This window comes from Sceloporus occidentalis, unplaced genomic scaffold, assembly GCF_023333645.1.
Source record: "Sceloporus occidentalis isolate IW3139 unplaced genomic scaffold, rSceOcc1.0.p SCAF_21, whole genome shotgun sequence".
Lineage (NCBI taxonomy): Eukaryota > Metazoa > Chordata > Lepidosauria > Squamata > Phrynosomatidae > Sceloporus > Sceloporus occidentalis.
In genome coordinates this window covers 15,700,306-15,720,582 of record NW_028317001.1, presented here as the reverse complement: position 1 = coordinate 15,720,582, position 20,277 = coordinate 15,700,306, and the positions used below count along the sequence as shown (strand labels likewise).

The following is a 20,277-nucleotide window of genomic DNA, read 5'->3' as shown; positions in this document are numbered from 1 at the left end:
AGGGAAGCTCCGGCCATAAAGGACTGCAGAAGAGGCCTTTCTGGGGCTGAAGAAGTCAGTGTCTTTGTACTGAAGGTAGGCTTTTATTCCTGGAGCTGAAAGATGACCTTTGTTTAAATGTTTCAGTCCAGAATTGTATGGAAATGTTGCAGCTGAGAGAGTGAGCCCATGCTTTGCAGGCATAAAGCCCCAAATTCGCTCTCTAACAGCATTGTCTTCCCAGAAGGTGGAAGGGAGATTTCCAGACCTCAGACACACAGTGCGCAAGTGAGTCCTTTTTATGGGAACTGTGTGTGTATGTGTTGTTTACTAGAACTTTGTGAGATATTAGTTTCACTGGGTTTATAAAATGAATTTATATACGTCTTCACTTACCCCAAATGAGCATAATCCAGGGTGCAATATTCAAGTCATAAACCTATACATTTATAGATATTTGTTATATCAAGTGCAACATATTCAGCAGTTTGCATCTTTTAAAAAAATATTCAAGGAAAAATGAAGAAATTGTGATTTTAACAATAGATCCATTCAGAAACAATGCACACAAATGTATATGCCTCAATTTCTATGTGGCTTTAGCAAGAAGAGGGAGGAGGGTCATACTTCATGCTCTTGCTATGACTGACATAGGAAACACAGCAGTTAAGCTTAGAAAAATAGTCTCATCTGCAAAAATAAAGTAATTATTTTGACCAGTGTTTAAATGGGGAGGGGGCCATCATGATGGGAGGACATGGATTAGATCTGTAAGGTAATTCATGTCTCATCCAGCCCAAAAGCTAGAGCTTCCTCACCTGGGACATAAAGCAGGTCCTCCCCCTCCTCCTCTGTGTGAAAGAGAAGTCAAATTCTCATCAGTGATGATGACACAGCATGAAAAATTTGCATTCCTGCATTTAAAAATCTGAGGAGTCCTGAATCCTGTTGGTTAACTCTAGAGAGTAGACCCACTGAATCCATAAGTGACTGGTGAGTCAATATATAGATAAATCCAACTGATTCAGTGATTCTACTCTGATCAGGACTAGGCATAGGATACAGGCTAGGATTTAGGCCTGCATGTGGCTGGAACAGGATATTCCCAAGACAAGATGGACAGGCAACAGTGTGGAAAATGGGCACTCTCCACACTGGCAGAGACACTCTCAGAATTGTGACTTCTCTGCATGCAGAAGGCTGCCATGGGAATTGGGTGCTCCCTTTCCATCAGCTCAATCCTCTGGTGCCCCCTGATCCTGGGAGAAGGGTTGGATCCCATGGAAGGGGAGAAACCTGAGAAGAGAGACCTTCTTTCCTGCCCTACCTGACCGGGCGCCTCCCTGGTGAATGGCCAGTTGTAGACCCTTTCCAACCAGAGCAACACTGGAGCATAGAGAGTTCTGCTGGTTTGGCCACTGGGAGAATGAGGAACCACCAGGCCAGACAGCCTGACCCAGCAAAACCCTCTATGCTCCAGTGTTGCTCCGAGTGGAATCAGACTACAACTAGCCATTCAGTGACCCAGGTACTACCATACAATTGTGGAAGCCATCCCGCATAGCCATTCCATGCCTGGTGAGAGTGTTAGGTGTGAGGTATTAGAGAAGCATCCAGCTGTGTTTCTGTAGTCAGAAGCAAAATGAAGAAATCTTCCTCTGAGGGCATTGTGGACCTCTGCAGGTTTCAGCAGATAATGCACTCATTTCACATCCAGCTATGAGGGCATAGTCAGGACCCTTTCCAATTCCCCATCCCCTGATCCCCAGCTACTCTCACGAGGCATGGAGTAACTGTTGTGTAGGGGAGCTGCAGTGAGTCTGTGCTAGGTCCAGGGGGTTTTGTTTGGTGCAGAGGGAGGAAGGGGATGGTCACCTCTACATCGGCCCAAAGGAGGCATATGTTACCTGCATATGTCATCAGCAGGATGCTCTTCTCTGTGTCTTTGACTGCTGCAGGGTTTCTTGCTAAACCAAGCCTTACCCTGGTCTTTTTTCTCAGGAACTTCATCGCGATTCCCTTGTACACAGCGTTGGGACATTGTTTGCTGGAAGTGACCAAAGTGCAGGGCCACCAGGATCCCCCTGCCCACCTGATGGCCAACACAAAGGCCAAGCAGACGGAGCTGGGCTCCAACAGAAAGAGGCTGCCGAGGGTTAACAGCTCTTTGGTAAGTTGCCATCCTGACTGTTATTTTCATCTGTGTCTGGGCTGGATCATGAAAGCAAGGGAAGAAGATACTGTCCCAGTTTGGCAGAGAGAGTCCTGGTTAATCCTCTGTCTCCTCATTTTTTCAGGGGCTTAGGAAATGTCCTATTTCACTCTCCTCCTCTCATTTCCTCCTTTCTCCTCAGGTCAGTTCAGTTGTTGAAAAGTGCATTCCAGGTTCAAAAGAGTCTACAGCCCATCAATGCAAAAGAGGGGAGAGGGGAGGAGAGAAGGGGGCAGGGTCTTGCCCTTGCCAGGAGTCTGAGCCAAAAGCAAAATGCTGTACCCTTTCTCACTTGTGTGATCTTTATCATTAACAACTTTGGCCATCTTGACCCACTTCTGGTGTTGCTTGTCCACATGTGTGTTGCTTTCCCCATCTGTGAAATGCTGGATGATATGGAAGAATATCTCTGGACTTAAATTGAGGGTGGGCCCAGTGGCCCTCAAGCCCAGAGTACTCCCCAGAACTGTTTATTAAAAATGAAATTTGCCTCTGAAATTAGGTGAAATATGGCTATATGAAAACTAATATACATGTTGGAATAGCCAGTATGTTAATCAATCAATAATATTCCAGAAATGGCCGAAATTATATTGTTTATCATATTGTATATTATATTGAAAGGATTGGAGACAAACTGGATCTCAAAGGCTGTAGCTTTTTGCTTTCTTGCAGAATTTAAAGTTTATTTCCTGGACTGAATTCTGAAGTGTTGAAATAATATTTGCAATGCACCATGTGCTTTCCTCCCCTTTTGCTTAGTTACTCTCTGGATAAGGCTATTTTCTATTGCAGGTGACCTTTGCGGATGTGGCTGTATATTTCACTGAGGAGGAATGGAAACTGTTAACGAAGAAACAGAGACTGATGTACAGTTATGTGATGATGGAGAATTATGGAAATGTAGCCTCTGTGGGTAAGGAACCTGAATCCATTTCACTTCCTTTGACGACTGAGGGCCCTTTCATAATTCACTGTCAGAGTGCTATGATTCCACTTTAGAATTATAAAATCAAAGAGATGAAAGAGACCACAAGGACCATCTGGTTCAATCTTCTGCCATGCAGGAATAGACATTCAAAGCACCCCCAAGAGATGGCTATCCAGCCTCTGTTTAAAGACCTCCAAAGAAAGAGACTCCACCAAACTCTGAGGGAGTATATTCCACTTTTGAAGAGCTCTTACTATCAGGAAGTTCCTCCTAAGGTTTAAGTGGAATCTCTTGTCCCTGTGGCTTGCATCCATTGTTCCATGTCCATTAATTTGAAATTAATAATAATAATAATAATAATAACAACCATAATGCGATGCCACCATGCTCTGATGGAGTATATTCCACTGTTGAATAGCTCTTATTGTCAGGAAGTTCCTCCTAATATTTTGGTGGAACCTTTTTTCCTGTGGCTTGTGTGATCGAGTTTGGATTTATATACATTTTGGGTACCAAGCGATCAAAAATCATGACCCTGACTGACCCCATCACAGCCGCCATTATCCCAAAAGCGAGCTGACCACGTAGCCAGACAAGCCTAGCAGGCCATAGCTAAAGCAGAAAGGTAGATTTAAACCTTTAAAACCAGTTCTGGGAGTTGCCATTGTCGCAGGCAACCTGAATGAGGACAAAGGAAGTTTGCCTCACCTATTGATGGTATTAAGTACCCAGCCATCTACATAGTAGTCTTCTCCCAAAGAAGTGGCAGACCCTTTTGTGTATCCATTGTTTAACTTTAGTATTAGTCAATAGATAGCCATGAAGACCTTTGTTCCGCAGGTAGTTATAGCCTGAGGATACGTTTCGCAGTATACATAAGATCCAGATTCCAGCCCTCCTTTGGGCTTTGTGAGCTACAGATCCGGAGCTCTCTTGGGCACTGTGCCCTGCTGAAATCACTTGGGCAAGCCAAAGCCCACTGTCTCTTTCGGGCCTCTTGTTAGCTTAGCCCGCTGGAACTTAGCTCCTAGCCATCGCGGTTGCCACTTGCTTTCTGTTCCCCGCTGCCGTGTTCACTTACCAACATCCCTCACATCTGTCGCTTGGAGAAGACTCCTAAGGTAAATATTTCAACGGTGCCTCTATCCTTTCTCCTTTACCCCCAACTCTTCCCCTCCCTTGCTTTAGCATTGAATGTGCGTGTGTGTGTGTGTGATCCCTTTTTGGTTGTGTGGCTTTAATAAATGTTTATATTTTATTTGCAACTCATTGACATTGCAGTCTCTGTTTCTTGGGGTTGGACTATATGACCTCTGGTATACACATAGGGATCCAATCTGCTGCGTGCATTGTTAGGACACGCCTCTTGTAAATTTGAGCTAATTAAATTCTCCTGATTCGATCCTTCCTAACACTTGCGTCCATTGTTCTGTGTCCTTTGTTCTAGAGCAGCAGAAAGCAAGCTTGCTCCATACTCAGTATCTCTTCAAATACTTGAACAGGGCTGTCATATCCACTCTTAACCTTCTCTTCTCTAAGCTAAACATACCCAGCTCCCTAAGTCATTCCTCAGAGAGCATGGTGTCCAGACCATGCACCATTTTGGTTTCCTTCCTCTGGACATGCTCCAGTTTCTCAACATCTGTTTGAATTGTGGTGCCCAGAACTGGACACAGAATCATTGCAAGTGAGCCCTGACCAAAGCAGAATAGAGTGGAACTATTACTTCCCTTGATCTTGACACTATACTCCTATTGATACAGCCTAGGATCACATTGGCCTTTTTAGCTGCTGCATCACACTGTTGACACATGTTCAACTTGTGCTCTACTACCATTCCTAGTTCCCTTTCACATGTAATTTAATTGTCATAACAACTTCCTGTGGAATCTTGGAATTTCTAGTTTTAGTGAGGCGCTATTGTTCTCCACTTTGTAAGGATTCTCAGTATCCAATCCTAAACTGCCAATTCTGGAATTTTGTGGGAAGGAGCCATGGAGATGAATGCTTTTTGCCCCTAAATGGTCCTCAGCCCATTCCTGAGCAAGTTTCCTGGCTTTTGTGGCCCCTCTTCCAGCCTTTTGAGGCTCTGGAGAGGCTTCATGGGAAAAAGGCCTCCCTTGGCCCTGCAATGGATCAGAGAGGGCCCAACAGTGGCAAAATGGCCTCCATTTCCACAAAGGGATGCTGTGGGATATTGAGGGGCAAAACATTATACCATATTTTTAGGCAACACAATTTGGGGTTTCCCCTGAGATCCCCTGGGGTCCAATGTGACCACCCCACTTCCCAACAGTAGTTCATCCCTGTCTTAGAGATGCCTTAAGGTTGTTTTAAGGCTCATCTCTCACACTTGACCCTCACTAATATCAGAAACCAGGTCCCAGACTCCTTGTTCTGCCTTTCCTAATGCATTAGTTGTATATTGATTGTCTTGCCTTTCTCAAGAAATGAGCCTCAAAGTGTCCCTTCTGTGCATCACACTCTGTGGATGTGTGTCTGTGATAGAGAGATGGAGGCAATGTGAAAAACAGAAAGGCAGGGAAGAGATGCTGAAGATGAAATGGTAAAGCAGTGCAGATGGGCAAGAGGGAAGGTTGGAGAGTGAAAGGAGAAAAGGAAGGGGATCAGGCCTCTGGGATCCAGGAGGGGAAGGCAGGAGCAAAGCCAGGATCGCCTAGCTTGAAAAACACACAAAGCATCACAAGAAGTAATTTGTATTGTAGCAATAAGGGTAAACATCAATCCATAAAATGAAATCCTAAACCTGCCAGGTAAAAATTGTCCCAAATAACTTTGAGAAATATAGACTTAAAATAGTGGCTTTGGCACGGTTGCTTAGAAAGTTGTATCCTAATCGAGTATCTCCCAAGCTGAGTTATATAACATTTCAAGCAGAATACAAGCTGCACATGGCGTGTTTATAGTGTTTATAGTGGCAACCCACTCATTAACTTCAAACTTCTAAAATGATTCATATAGAACAGAACAGTCAAATGGATATAGTGCAGAAAACACCGTATACAATCCTATTAATTCCAAAATGGAAGTTGTATAAAAATGTAATAGCCTGACTCTGGGTCATAATTATTTCAAGATATTTCATGGGTGTTTCTACATCTGTTCCAAAAAAAAAATCTGCTACAAATAATCGCAGATGCACAATATCTGGCAACTTTAACAGTTACCTGCTCCTAATAATACAATTATTTGCAAGCTCTCCTCTCCGACTTCCATCAACTTCACCATCCCTTGTACACACAACTCTAATCCACACCAATCCACATGTGAGCTGTATACTGTATTGGTTGTGAGTCATCTCCTGGTGCCACACAGCATGAAGGGACCTCTGCAGTTAGCTTCCATCATGCCTTGGTCTCTGACTCAGGACTTTATGGCAGTCTCACAGGATATGATGCCACTTGCCAATCAAACTATTTCTCCATATGTTTAATAGAATATTTTTGCAACATTCCTTTTTCTGACTATCTGCTTCCAGTGATTCCCTTAAGTCCCCCTCCAATCTCTTCTTTGTTAACTCCTATAAATAAGGATACAATTGTTCCATGGATTTAGGGGCATAAGTAGTACGGTCATCCTTGGGTTACTAACAGAAACTCTCTTAATTTAATCTCTAATAAGGAGGGGTTAATGAGGGCTAAATCATGGGTAACACCCTCCTCCCTTAACGCTGATTTTCAGTCTTATCTGTCACTGTGCTTCTTTACAGAAAAATATTTGAGTCATGAGAGAATCCACACAGGAAAGAAGTCACATAAATGCCAGCATTGTGGGAGACATTTTGCTTACAAGTCAATCCTTGTCATGCATCGAAGGGTCCATACAGGAGAGAAGCCATACAAATGCCAGCATTGTGGGAAATGTTTTTCTCAGACGTCAGACCTAGTGAAACATCAGAGAGTCCACACAGGAGAGAAGCCATACAAATGCCAGCATTGTGGGAAATGTTTTTCTCAGAAGTCACACCTAGTGGTACATCAAAGAGTCCACACTGGAGAGAAGCCATACAAATGCCAGCATTGTGGGAAATGTTTTTCTATGAAGTCAGTCCTAGTGACACATCAGAGAGTCCACACAGGAGAGAAGCCATACAAATGCCAGCATTGTGGGAAATGTTTTTCTATGAAGTCACACCTAGTTATACATCAAAGAGTCCACACAGGAGAGAAGCCATACAAATGCCAGCATTGTGAGAAATGTTTTTCTCGGCAGTCACACCTAGTGACACATCAGAGAGTCCACACAAGAGAGAAGCCATACAAATGCCAGCATTGTGGGAAATGTTTTTCTATGAAGTCACACCTAGTGATACATCAAAGAGTCCACACTGGAGAGAAGCCATACAAATGCCAGCATTGTAGGAAATGTCTTTCTCAGAAGTCAGACCTAGTGACACATCAGAGAGTCCACACTGGAGAGAAGCCATACAAATGCCAGCATTGTGGGAAATGTTTTTCTCAGAAGTCACACCTTATGACACATCAGAGAGTCCACACAGGAGAGAAGCCATACAAATGCCAGCATTGTGAGAAATGTTTTACTTCGAAGTCAAACCTAGTGACACATCAGAGAGTCCACACTGGAGAGAAGCCATACAAATGCCAGCATTGTGGGAAATGTTTTTCTCAGAAGTCAGACCTAGTGAGACATCAGGGAGTCCACACAGGAGAGAAGCCATACAAATGCCAGCATTGTGAGAAATGTTTTACTTCAAAGTCACACCAAGTGAGACATCAAAGAATCCACACTGGAGAGAAGCCATAAAAATGCCAGCATTGTGGGAAATGTTTTTCTCAGAAGTCACACCTTATGACACATCAGAGAGTCCACACAGGAGAGAAGCCATACAAATGCCAGCATTGTGAGAAATGTTTTACTTCAAAGTCAAACCTAGTGACACATCAGAGAGTGCACACTGGAGAGAAGCCATAAAAATGCCAGCATTGTGGGAAAGGTTTTTCTCAGAAGTCAGAGCTAGTGGGACATCAGGGAGTCCACACTGGAGAGAAGCCATAAAAATGCCAGCATTGTGGGAAATGTTTTTCTCGCAAGTCAAGCCTAGAGACACATCGAAGAGTCCACGCAGGAGAGAAGCCATACAAATGCCAGCATTGTGGGAAATGTCTTTCTCAGAAGTCAGACCTAGTGAGACATCAGGGAGTCCACACTGGAGAGAAGCCATAAAAATGCCAGCAGTGAACTAACATTATTTTTGTCAATAAGGAATACAAAAAATATATTTGCAGTCCTGCTGTGCTAAGAAAAGGCCCTTGTGATTTTGTTTTTCTGTCCATATGTCTGTTTATGTTTTAAAATTGTATTTTGTTAGATTTAGGTTTTAATTGCTAATAGGATAGATAATTGTTTCGGGTTGTAACTTTGGCTGGGGATTGTGGTTCGTGGTATAAGTTAGCTAAATGGGGGGCTGGGATTTGTTGCAGTTGGTTAGAATAGTTTTGGGAATGATAGCGTTTGGAATTTGTGGGATGTTGCCTGAAGAAAGTGGAGGCTGATATTAACAGAAAGGTGGCTAGTTTCTGGGAATGGCAAAGGGGGGCTTGTTACCTGTGGCGCATAGACTGTGGGAATTGAAGGTGGGGGCTAGGTTTTAAGAGGGTGGAGTTTTAGGTTTGGGGGTTTTAATTGTTTGGATTGGAGTGGGCAGTTCTGACGTAAACGCTCAATTTCTGACTATGTGTTCTCAATAAAATTCTTTGTTGTTTCAACAGACTGGACTCATTGGTGTACAGAAGTTCTGCATTTGCACAAAATTTACCCTTTCTTCTCTCCTCAGCCATCATCTCCATTCCCAGCTATAAGAACAGCAGAGGCAAACACACATACATTTATATATATGTATATATGTGTATGTGTGTGTATTATATCTACATACATACAGTATACATAGACTTTATTTCCAATGCAGAGCCTTCCTTTCTTGCCTTTCCTGGGCTCTATTGTGGCCTCTTCGAAGTGTCCTCAAAATAAGGAAGGAAGGGGAGGTTGCTGAACCCCCGGCACACCCCTTCCCTTCCCTCAAAGGCCGCCAATGGAATAAACAGCAGGAGCAGTAAAGCCCTGGTGATCCCTGCACATGATCAGAAGGGGTCTTTGGATGTATGTGCGCATGCACAGTCTCAGCCCTAAAGCCATGGCTGCCCTCACACTCTGTTCTGAGGGAAGGAAGGATGGAAATGGGGGGAAACCGTTGTTTGTTCAGAGGAATGGCTGGAATGTCTTCGGGGGGAGGGGGGCTTGGGGATTATAAGAAGAAGGAATCCCCTCTTCTCCCCCCAACCAAAACGCAGGGGGCCTGCCAGGTCTCCTCTCCCTCTTTCCTTCCCTGCCCCCTCCTCGGGGGATTCCTTGGGGCCCTGGTACTTGGGGGGTTATCATGAGAAGAGAGGACAGGGGGGACCATTACAGAGAGGCATGGCCATGGAGGGGGGTCCAAAGATAAAAAGGGCTTTGAGGAGCCCCCTCCATCCTGGAAAGTGGGGCAGAGGAGAGGCCCTCCCTTCTGATGCCTCATTTGGAGAAGATTTTTGTGCCAAATAAATAGCACCACACAGCATAGGCTTCAATAGCATTGGAAACAACATTATTTGGGGGGGGGGAGTTTTCTCTGGGGTCTTGGGGGGAGGAAGGGGGAATCTGGGACCTGACTCAGGCACTTCCCCCCAGAACCCATTATTAGAGCCTTCCACAGCTCACTGTGATGCTTTAAATGACCATTTTGCAAATAAAATCTCTCAGATAAGAGCCAACTTGGATGCTGACATTATTGCTGATGCTATAGGTGAGGTGTCCAGTGACTCTGTGAATGGGAGCATCCTGGATCAATTTAAATCTGTGAGTACTGAAGACATGGACAAGCTCCTTGGAAGTGTGAAGAAGACAACTTGCCCTCTCAACCCTTGCCCTTCATGGCTAGTCATCCAAGAAGGAGATGCACTTAGGACTCACCTGAGATATATCATAGATGCATCTCTGAGGGAGGGCTATTTTCCATCTTCCATAAATGAAGCGGTGGTACAGACGCTTCTGAAAAAGCCCTCCCTAAATCCCTTCTACATGAACAAATACAGACCGGTCTCCCATCTTCCATTTCTAAACAAGGTGATTGAGAAAGCTGTTGCTCTTCAACTCCACGTGGTCTTGGATGAAACAGATTATCTAGACCCATTTCAAATTGGCTTCAGGATGGGATACGGAGTCGAGACTGTTATGGTCGCCTTAGTAGATTATCTCCGCTTGAGTATGGACAGGGGAAGTGCAACCCTGCTGGTGCTTTTGGATCTCTCAGGGTCCTTCGATACCATCAACCATGGCATCTTTCTTGAACGTCTGAAGGAATTGGGGACGAGGAGGCAATGCATTGCAGTGGTTCTGGTCCTATCTCTTGGGCAGATTCTAGATGGAGATTCTTGGGGATAGTTGGTCCTCTAAGAGGGAGCTTAAATCTGATGTTCCTTAGGACACCATCCTCTCCCCAATGCTGTTTAACATAAACATGAAGCTGCTGGGAGAGATCATCTGGAGACATGGCATTGGATGTTATCAGTATGCTGAGGAATTACAGATATATCTCTCCATGTCCCGGACTTCAGCGTCAACTAAGAAAGGCATCTCCCCTCTGAATGAATGTCTTGAAGAATTAATGGGCTGGGTGAGAAAAAAACAGAATGAAGCTGAATCCAGATAAGACAGAGCTGCGTAATGCTGGAGATCCTAATCCAGGTATGGAGGTTTGACACGTGTGAGCCACCTGTATAAGGGGTCACACTTTCCCTAAAGGACTATGTTAGTAGTTTGGGGGATGCTCCTGGATCCATCACTCCAGATGTCAGCTCAGATACATGTGACGGCGAGGAGTGCCTATTATCTCCTTCAGTTGATATGCTAACTGCACCCAGTCCTGGAAGCTGAAGGCCTAAACACTATAGTTCTGATCTTAATTTTATTTCATTATATTTATCAATTATTTCTATTAACTGATTTTCTGAATATATATCTGCTCACCTTTTTCCTCAAATAATTTTTCAAAATATGTAGTGAAAGTATTTTTAATTTTCCCTTGTTCCGTTATGATTGTGTTATTTTGTTTAATTTTAGTTATCATTTTCTTTTCTCTCTCATTCTTTAATCTATTAGCCATCCGTCGGCTTATTTTATTAGCATTCTCAAATTGATTTTGCTTTGATCTTCTTAAATTTATAGCTATTTCCTCTGTCATTTTTTTCTCTAATTGTTCTTTCAATAGTTTTATTTCATTCATTATTTTTTTATCCCCTTTTGTTTATTGTAGTTTTTGTTCTCTAATTTTAAATTCATTCCTAATTTTTTCCTCTTTCTGCTTTTCTCATTTTTTATTTCCATTGTTCTTTGTATAAATAGTCCCCTTACAAATGCCTTACTAGTATCCCATACAACCTTCATTTTTACCTCCTTTCCACTGTTTCCTTTAAAAAACATCTTTAACTCTCTCTTTACCTTATTTACAAATTCTTCATCATCCAGGCTATCCTCTTTCATTCTCCATCCTATATTTTTGTCCCAATTTATATTTAATCCCAGCTCTATCATATTATGATCCGACATCGTCCTTGGCCAAATTTCCATTTTTTTCTCTTTAGTAACCAGTTGCTTCGTCACGAAAAACATATCCAACCTTGAGAAGGATTTATGTGCATCTGAATAGAAGGTATACCCTCCTTTGTTCCCATTACAATGTGACCAAACATCTAACAAATTAAATTCCTCTTTTAAAACAAAAAACCTCTTGGTAATTTTCCTTGTCTTTTCTTAATTACTTTTTTCTGGGATTTCCTGTCCCAAATTGGATTTAGAACTCCATTGAAATCTCCTGTCAAGATTAATTTGTCATTATCAACTTCTCTCATAACCTCTGCCAAATTTCTATAATAGGTTTCCTTCTTCTCTAATGGCCCATAAACATTAATCAGTACATATTTAACATTATCTATCAAAATGTCCACACACAAGAGTCTACTGTCTTTATCTTTCTTCTTTATATATCCACCTTTTATTTTTGTTTCCTGTAAACACAATAAATCCAAATTAGTCTTCCCTAGATACTGCATTACATGCTTTCTCTTTCTCTCTTGGCTTATTCCTTTTACATTCCACGAAACTATTTTAAGCCCCATTTTCCTTTTAGAGAGGTTCTTATGTCTTTTATGTAGACTTTCCTATCTCTCCTGAGTAACCCTCTTCTGAGCTTTTGTTTCCCAAATTGTCAGTATTTACCTCCTTAATCCCTAGATTATCTCTCCTTCCTTGCCCTTTTCTCTGGGTCTTTTCTTCTCTTTGTCTATTTACACTTTCTCCTTCCTTCTTGTCCCTTTCTTTATTTCTTTCTTCTTGCTCTCTGTTATCTCTGCTTAATCTCTCATAAAAGGCTTTTGCTTGTTCTATTGTACTTATCCTATATCTCCTCTGATGGTAATTAAAGATCACTCCTTCTATCATTTCCCATCTGTACAGTATCTCATTCTTATTGCAAAAGAATATTGTTAGGAATTTATATTCCTGTCTCTTTCTAATTATTTGCAATGGTAAATCCTTATAAATTTCCACTATTCTATCTTCCACAATCATTTTTTTCTCATAATTTCTTTGCAATATTTGCTCTCTCATCCTTGAGCTTGTAAAACATACCGTAATGTCTCTGTCCAATTTCCTTTCCTTTGCTATCTTTGAGCTAAGTCTAAATATCTTATCAATCTGTGCCTCCATCAAATCCTCCTCAATATCCACATATTTTGCCAGCATAGGTATAATTTTGTCATATATTTGTTTGTCTTGTTCTTTACTTTCCCTAATTTTAATTGCCCTTTCCCTATATCTGACCTGCTGCAGAAGATTACTCTGTTGTTCCCTTAATTGAGCCTTTTCCAATTCTTCTGTTTTTTTCCAGACTTTCCGTTCTTTCCAATACTTCCTCCACCTCCACTTTTACTCCTGATATCTCTTTAGCTAAATTGTCTATTTTTCCCCCTAATCCATCTATCTCTTTCTGCATATCCTCCCTTATCTCATTCCTGTTATCCTTCAATTCATCCCATATCTCCTTCTTAATTTTTTTTAAATTCCCTTAGTTCTTTTAATATTATAGCAGAGATGTCCGCTTGCCCCAATGATCCTCTTCTCGCCGTCATACTTCTAGTTTGCATTCACTTATGTTTTACCTATTACCTTTTCTCCTATTTTCCTTACTCACTTTAGAGGATTACAATCCCTAATTTACTATTCATGCAAAAGCAATATCCGTACTAAAGTATCCCTATATCAAATACCAATATGGGAATCAGATAATTATAGTCCTTATTGCTTTAGATGTTTTTCCCCTTAATATGTGGGTGCCTTGAGTCTGATTCTCTCTTCCATCACTGTCTAGTCTTTTAATTCCACCTTCTTTCCAGCTGTTTACAGTGAGGTCTGGTTGTTATCTTTACGCTGTTATTTCTCTGTCTTAATTTACTCAGCCTGTCCTCCCAGCTGTCCATAATGAGCTCCAGATGTGTTCCTTTCGCTGTTTTATCTCACTTTTGAATTGCTGTCTTCCCAGCTGGGTGCACTCAACTCCCAATATTTCCAATTTCTTTCGTTGTCCAACAATTACACTCTCCAAATTAATGTTTAAAGTTTGTTTTATCAAGATATCAAATGTCCAGTCCAGTGTCCAGTATCCAATCTTATTCAAATCCTTCTGTTAATTCAAATGCACCAAAGAAAACCCCTTTTGTAAACACAAACATTCAGGTATTCCAATGCTTTAGGATCCGTTATTAACTCTCTACATCAATTTCATACAACTCAATAGTGACTTTCAGCTTAGATACAACAAATAGTCTGTAAAGGAGTAGCAGGCACCTACCACAGAAAAATAAGTTCAGAAGCTTACTCCTCTTTTTTACCAACATGTTTATCAGTAATTTACAACAGAGTCCAGCTTTCCTCAGTCCAAGGTTTTCTTTTCCCACACTCTTCCTGGTAAGGAGCTACTGCTCAGAGATTCAATTATAACACAGAGAGTTATCAAAATCTTCTTCCTTCTTCAATGTATAAAGTAAAGTTTGCCACGTTGCATCAGAGAATCCACACAGGAGCAAAGCCCTACAAATGCCAGCATTGTGGGAAATGTTTTTCTCAGAGGTCAAGCCTAGTGAGACATCAGAGAGTCCACACTGGAGAAAAGCCACACAAATCCCAGAAGTGAAATGACATTATTTTTCTCAAGAAGGAATACAAAGAATATATTTTCAATCCACTGGTGATAAGAAAAGGCCCTTGTGATTTTGTGTGTTAGGTTTGTCTGTCGATATGTCTGTTTAAGTTTTAAAGATATATTTTGTTAAGTTTTGGTTTTAATTGCTATTAGTATATTTCTTTGCTTTAATTTATAAATTTGGCTGGGGATTATGGGTTATGGAATAGGTTAGCTAGATAGAGGGGTGGGATTTGTTGCAGCTGGATAGAATAGTTAAGGGAATGATAGCTTTTGGGATTTGTGTGATGTTGGATGAAGAAAGTTGGTAGTCAGTATTAACATAAAGAGGGCTAGTTTCTGGGCATGGCAAAGGGGGCTTTTTTACTTAAGAGGCGTAGACTGTGGGAATTGGAGGTGGGGGCTAGGTTTGGAAGAGGTTGGAGTTTTTGGTTTTAGGGATCTTTGGCTTTGGGAGGGCAGCTCTGATTTAAAAGCTGAATTTCTCACTATGTGTTCTTAATAAAGTTCTTTGCTGTTTCAACACACTGGACTCATTGATGGACAGAAGTTGTGAATTTGCACAAAATTGACACTTTCTTTTCTCCTCAGTCCTCAGCTCCATTCCCAGCCATAAGAACAGAGGCAAACAGACAAACACACACACAAACACACACTCACACTCAGAGAAACAGAGCTATATGTACAAAGCAGAGCCTTCCCAGCCTTTCTCTCCTGAGTCCAGCTCCGCTGGTTGGGCTCCATTCTGGAAGGAAGGAAAGAAGGACAGAAGGAAGGAAGGAAGGAAGGAAGGAAGGAAGGAAAGAAGGGCGTACTCCTTCCCTTCTTCCAAAGGCCGAGAGTGGAATAAGCAGCAGCAGCAAGGGCCTTGCGATCCCTGCGCATACTCAGGAGGGGCCTTTGGTTGCTAATGTGCATGCAGAGTTTCAGCCTCTGAAGCCATTGCTGCCTTCACAGCCTGCTCTGAGGGAGGGAAGTGGAGGAGAGCCCTTGTTTGTTTGAAGGATTGGCTGGAGGGTCTTCTGGGGGGGGGGTGGAGGGTTGTAAGAAGGAATGAAACCCCGATTTCCCCCCAAAGAAAGGCAGGGAACCTGCCAGTCCGCCTCTCCCTCTTTCCTTCCCTACCCCCTCCAACGGAGGGTCCTTGGGGCCCAGGTACTTGGGAGGTTATTATGAGAAAAGAGAGCAGGGGGGGGGACCCTTGGAGAGAGGCATGGCCATGGAGGGGAGGGGGATCTGAAGGTAAAAAGGAGTTTGAGGAGCCCCCTTCCTCCTGGAAAGTGGGGCAGAGGAGAGACCCTCCCTTCTGATGCCTCATTTGGGGGAGATTTTTGTGCCAAATAAAGAACATCACACAGCATAGGCTTCAATAGCATTAGATCAATCAATCATTTTTTTTAATTAATGCTTAAGCCAAAGGCCATTCGCATGATTAAATGTAAATGTAAATGTAAAATTGGTTACAGAAATTCAGAATTATAAAATGCTCCATCAAATAGCTAACATCCAAATTTTATACATTAAATATAATAAAATTCCAGACATTTAAATAAAACAACATTAAAAAGAACTTCAATGTTTAGATAAGATCATCTTCATGACAATTAACTGCTATGTCCGCTATTATCCTTGCCCAAATTTTGATTGCTGCTGAGGCAAACAGTGAAACCTTATAAGTTACCTGAGAATCACTATCAGACAGGAGAAAAAAAATCTTTTAAGAAGTGCTATTAGACTGTAAATTGGACAGAATAGATCCCATAAATTTAGTTCTTGGATCAGTATATAGTGAGCAAAAAAGCAGATAATGTGGCAAGTCCTCGATTTCTGGGGCTCCACAAATACATAAACGGGGATCCGTAGGTCTGTGTGAATATCTACCATGAATCATGGCTGAAGGCATTGTTTGGAAACAAAGAGCTGTAAAAGCCTGCCTAAGCTTTGGGAATGTAAGCTTCCTTAGGTAAACAGCCCTCTGATGGTCCAATTTATATAATCTAAACCATTTGGAAAATTTTGAATTGTTAATAGCCAGTCTATCCAGATACACATCATGGTTAAAAATGTATTCACAAAGCTTCTCTCTTGAATTCCGGGTAGAAGGGTTTTCAGTTAGAGCAGGATATGATTCAAGCAACCTATTGTATCTTAAACTCCAGACTTTGCAGCTTGGTAAATGTTGGAAACACAACTTAGGAAAAACCTTAACCAGATAACCTATTACAGATCTCCAGTAGTTAAATAAAGCAAAATGAATACAAGCTCTGATGGAAGGGAGGAAGATCTCAGCCCAAACCAAAGCTGCAGGTGTTTCAGGTGAAAGTAGAAGCAATTTCTTGAAAGATGTATTCTGGATGGCCTCCAGTTTCACCAACTGGGAATCATCCCATCCCCACACAAGCGCCATATAGGATCTGAGCTATAACTTTAGAGCTGGTGCAACCAGATGACCCCCTGCCTGGTTGTAGGATCTAAGGATTGCTCCAATAGATCTCACAGCCATTGCTCTACTAGCTTCTATGTGGGACCATTTTAATAGGTCCTCTGCCCCCAACGGAGGGAATAGTGACCTTCAGCCCAACCTTGACCAAGAAACGATCCATGGCCCAGGGCAATGCGGAGATATGGACTACCTCCACCTACGGATGTGCCTGTTCCGTACAGAAGACCACATCGAGAGTATGACCTGCACAATGCGTGGGATCAGAGATTGTGATGATCTCCTGGGGTCCAAGCAGCCAAACCACAGCCCTGTTATGGCGCTTAGCCCAGCAGACCCTTAAATTCCTTAAATCACACTGCTTCCACCCAGTGAATTATAAAAGGGTTTCCCTTAACCTACACTGGGACCAGTTAAGGAACCTTATTTCTCCTTCTTTACTGATCTTCCCACGCATCAACTGAGCCAAAACACGTGTAAAAGGAGCGTCGAGTAGTAGATACTCCAAGGAGATATGTATTATAAATAATAAATATGACTAAATTATAAATCATGCAAGATATTTCATACAAGGGATTAAAACAAATAAATAAACCCAAGCATCCAATTCTGAAACTAACTTCCAAGATCCACTTTTTAACTCTCTCTCTCTCGATCTCCAACTGACACAATTCCCCCAACTGTCTCTTGGTCTCTCAGGCCTTATATCTCCTTCTCATGGAAGCTTCCAGAAGAACCTTTATCTTGCTCTCTGATTGGTCAAGTGAGCCTTCCGTAGCAGTGATGTCATTCTGCATTTGCATAAACCTCCCTTTACTGCCTGAAGAAGATCTCAATTGACTGGAGCCTTGTTATTACAACAACAACAACAACAACAACAACAACAACCTCTCTTTTCATTGGAAGAGATTCACAACTATACCTTGTTTCCTGGTTGGGAAGAACAGGAGGATTCCAGAGGTTTCCATTTCTATTAAGATTAGGAGCTCCCAAATTTCCATGGAAGAGGTTTCCTAAGGCATGTGCCAGGACAGAGCGGGGAACGGGGGGCTCCTAATGGGCGAATGGCCCTTTGTCAGCTGAACCTGGAGCTCAGGGTCCCTAAAAAGAGGAGGTGCTCAGGCCCCCAGAATCCCCTCTGAGCCTCCAGGAGAGCAAGACTCAGGGAAGGGACAGTCTGCGAGGGGCTAAGAGCCGCTTGGACCAAACCTTGAGGGCCCTTTCCCAAAAGCTGGCCAGGATTGGTTTCAGGGGCTGGCATTTTCCTCTCAGAGGACCATCAGGATCTCAGAGACCACTCCCCATTTTGGATTTTGTTTTTTTACTCTGCTGCCCTCAGTGGAAACTTGCTTGCTCCTAAGGTGCCATGGAGGTGAGCATAGGACGTACAGGGAAGATAGCGTTTGCAGTCTTTTCCACCATTAAGCTTACCTTGTGTTGTCTTCAAGCCTGTCAAAAGAGAGCAGGAAAGTAATCGGGGGGAGAAAGCAAAGCCCCACATTTGCTCCCATAAGCTCCCCTGAAGCTTTTCCCAGCATGCCCTGGTCCTCAGTCTCCCTCCCAGGCTCCTCTGTTTCCTAGAGAGATGGAAACATTCAAGGGAGAGTCTTTGGGAGTCAAGGCAAGCTCTCCTCTGCTTCCCCAAGGCCTCCTTCTCCATCCACTGCTGGTCTTTGGAAGGAAGACCTAGACTGCTCTTGGGAAAGTTACTTTTGGAGGGACAGGGACTCCCAAAACCTCCCAGTCTGGCTCTAACCTTAAGGACTTCAAATCTCTGCAATGAACTGGGCCAGGTCTTATGCCAGGAGTGGGAATCCTGTGGCCCTCGCTCCGTATCCCCATTAAGAAAAAGACTGAATCTCTATGACTGGTGCTATTTTTCATACTCTTGGGATGAGCAGCCAGGAAAACAGAATGCTTCAGAGAATTCAAAGGTTTATTAGATGGAGATAGAAGTACAAGATGCCTTAAAATCATATGTTCTGAATCAAAGACAGCATCAAAAGGGCTCTAATAGTTTTACAGGATAGAAACTTCCTCCAAACAAAAAGTATTTCGCACTTCCACTTTCTCTCCTTTCTGGAAATGCTGATGCCTCAAGGGCTGGATCCTAAGCAAAAGAGAGATACGGTTTGAACTGTAATTCAGAGGTCAAGGTTTGTATGTGGTTTTTGATGCAATTTACTATTTTCAAGGTCCAACTGTATAAATGATTTAATTTTTTTTAAATGCCTTTGCATTGTTTTGAATTTGTACTGTATTAAATGTATTGTCAGCCACCCTGAGTCCCTATATTGGGAGAAAGGATGGATGTATATAAATAAAATATATAAACTGGAGATCCCTTGAAGATCCATGGGTTTCTTGGTGTAAATAGCCCTCCACCAATAGAGACAGAGACTGAAGAAGTCTGTCCAGAATTGCTAGGGGTCATTTTTGGAACCTGGGTTGTATCTCCATTGCCCAAACCTAGCACTTTCACACCATGAAATTTGATACCCAGAATCCTGGGATTTCCTCTTTCAGGTACTTAGAACTATATAGCAACTCATGAAGGACTGCACTGGGGTTCTCTACCAAGCATCCAGTTCTAAGCACCCCATTCCCAGGTTTCTCTAGGGTGGATCCACAGCTGGTAACATGGCACCAAACTAGTACAATTGGATAATATGTATAGGACTTTGGTTGCCTACTTTCTGGTGTCCCTCCATCTCTCTTATAGGGCTGTGAATTCAGGTCCTGAGGTTTGTGAGCTAAAACCTAGGACCTGGGGAAGGGCCTCTAGCGATCTCATTCAGCCTAATGCATAAATTACTAACCACAGTCGCTCACAGTTTGTCATTCAAATCTACTCAATATACTTTCCTGTGTAGAAATGAAAAGAGAAATTTCTGTTCTCAGGTCAAGGGGAAATGAGAGAATTATTCCTTCTCACTTGCTTGGAGAGACAGAAGAAAAAGCGTGAAGTCGAAGGCTTTCATGGCTGGCTTCCATAGCTTTTTGTGGGTTTTTCAGGCTATGTGGCCATGTTCTAGAAGAGTTTCTTCTGACGTTCATCTTCAGAGATGCCAGCCACAGATGCTGACGAAACGTCAGGAAGAAACTCTTCTAGAACATGGCCACATAGTCCCAAAAATCCACAAAAAACTAAGGATAAAAAGCATTTAATTTAGTCTCCTTCTTTCTAGCCAGATGGCGAATGCAGAGTATAGTAGTGAGCCCTTGTACCACCACAACTGAGGGAAAGCAAGAAACTAAACCAATCCATAGACCCCTGCAATTTTTCTAGTTGAAGAAACCAATGAACTAAGCCTTGCAAATTATAATAAGCTACTGCTCTCACATCTGATCTGGATGTTTGCACAGAGCCCTTTCCTCTTTCCTGGAATCAGGCTCCCTCCAAAATGGAGAAGAGGCAGCCTCATCTCCTGTCTGAAGATCAT

The 20,277-nt window shown here is 42.4% G+C and overlaps 1 protein-coding gene across 1 annotated transcript; it reads left to right on the top strand.

The window, feature by feature from the left end:
- Positions 1 to 13: 13 nt before the first annotated feature.
- On the top strand, positions 14 to 8,128 carry LOC149301677 (uncharacterized). The gene is made up of 4 exons (XM_089484217.1): positions 14 to 75; positions 1,981 to 2,149; positions 2,987 to 3,107; positions 6,853 to 8,128. Exons 2-4 carry the CDS (start codon positions 2,075 to 2,077, stop codon positions 7,905 to 7,907), a joined length of 1,251 nt encoding a protein of 416 aa, XP_089340343.1. The 5' UTR covers positions 14 to 75; positions 1,981 to 2,074; the 3' UTR covers positions 7,908 to 8,128.
- The last annotated feature ends 12,149 nt before the right edge of the window (positions 8,129 to 20,277 follow it).

Bases quoted from the DNA above. Each gene is read 5' to 3' on its own strand.
- LOC149301677 (XM_089484217.1), top strand. From the start codon at position 2,075: ATGGCCAACACAAAGGCCAAGCAGACGGAGCTGGGCTCCAACAGAAAG. The intron at 2,150-2,986 runs GTAAGTTGCCAT...TTTCTATTGCAG, and splicing joins CGAGGGTTAACAGCTCTTTG to GTGACCTTTGCGGATGTGGC. The intron at 3,108-6,852 runs GTAAGGAACCTG...GCTTCTTTACAG, and splicing joins TGGAAATGTAGCCTCTGTGG to AAAAATATTTGAGTCATGAG.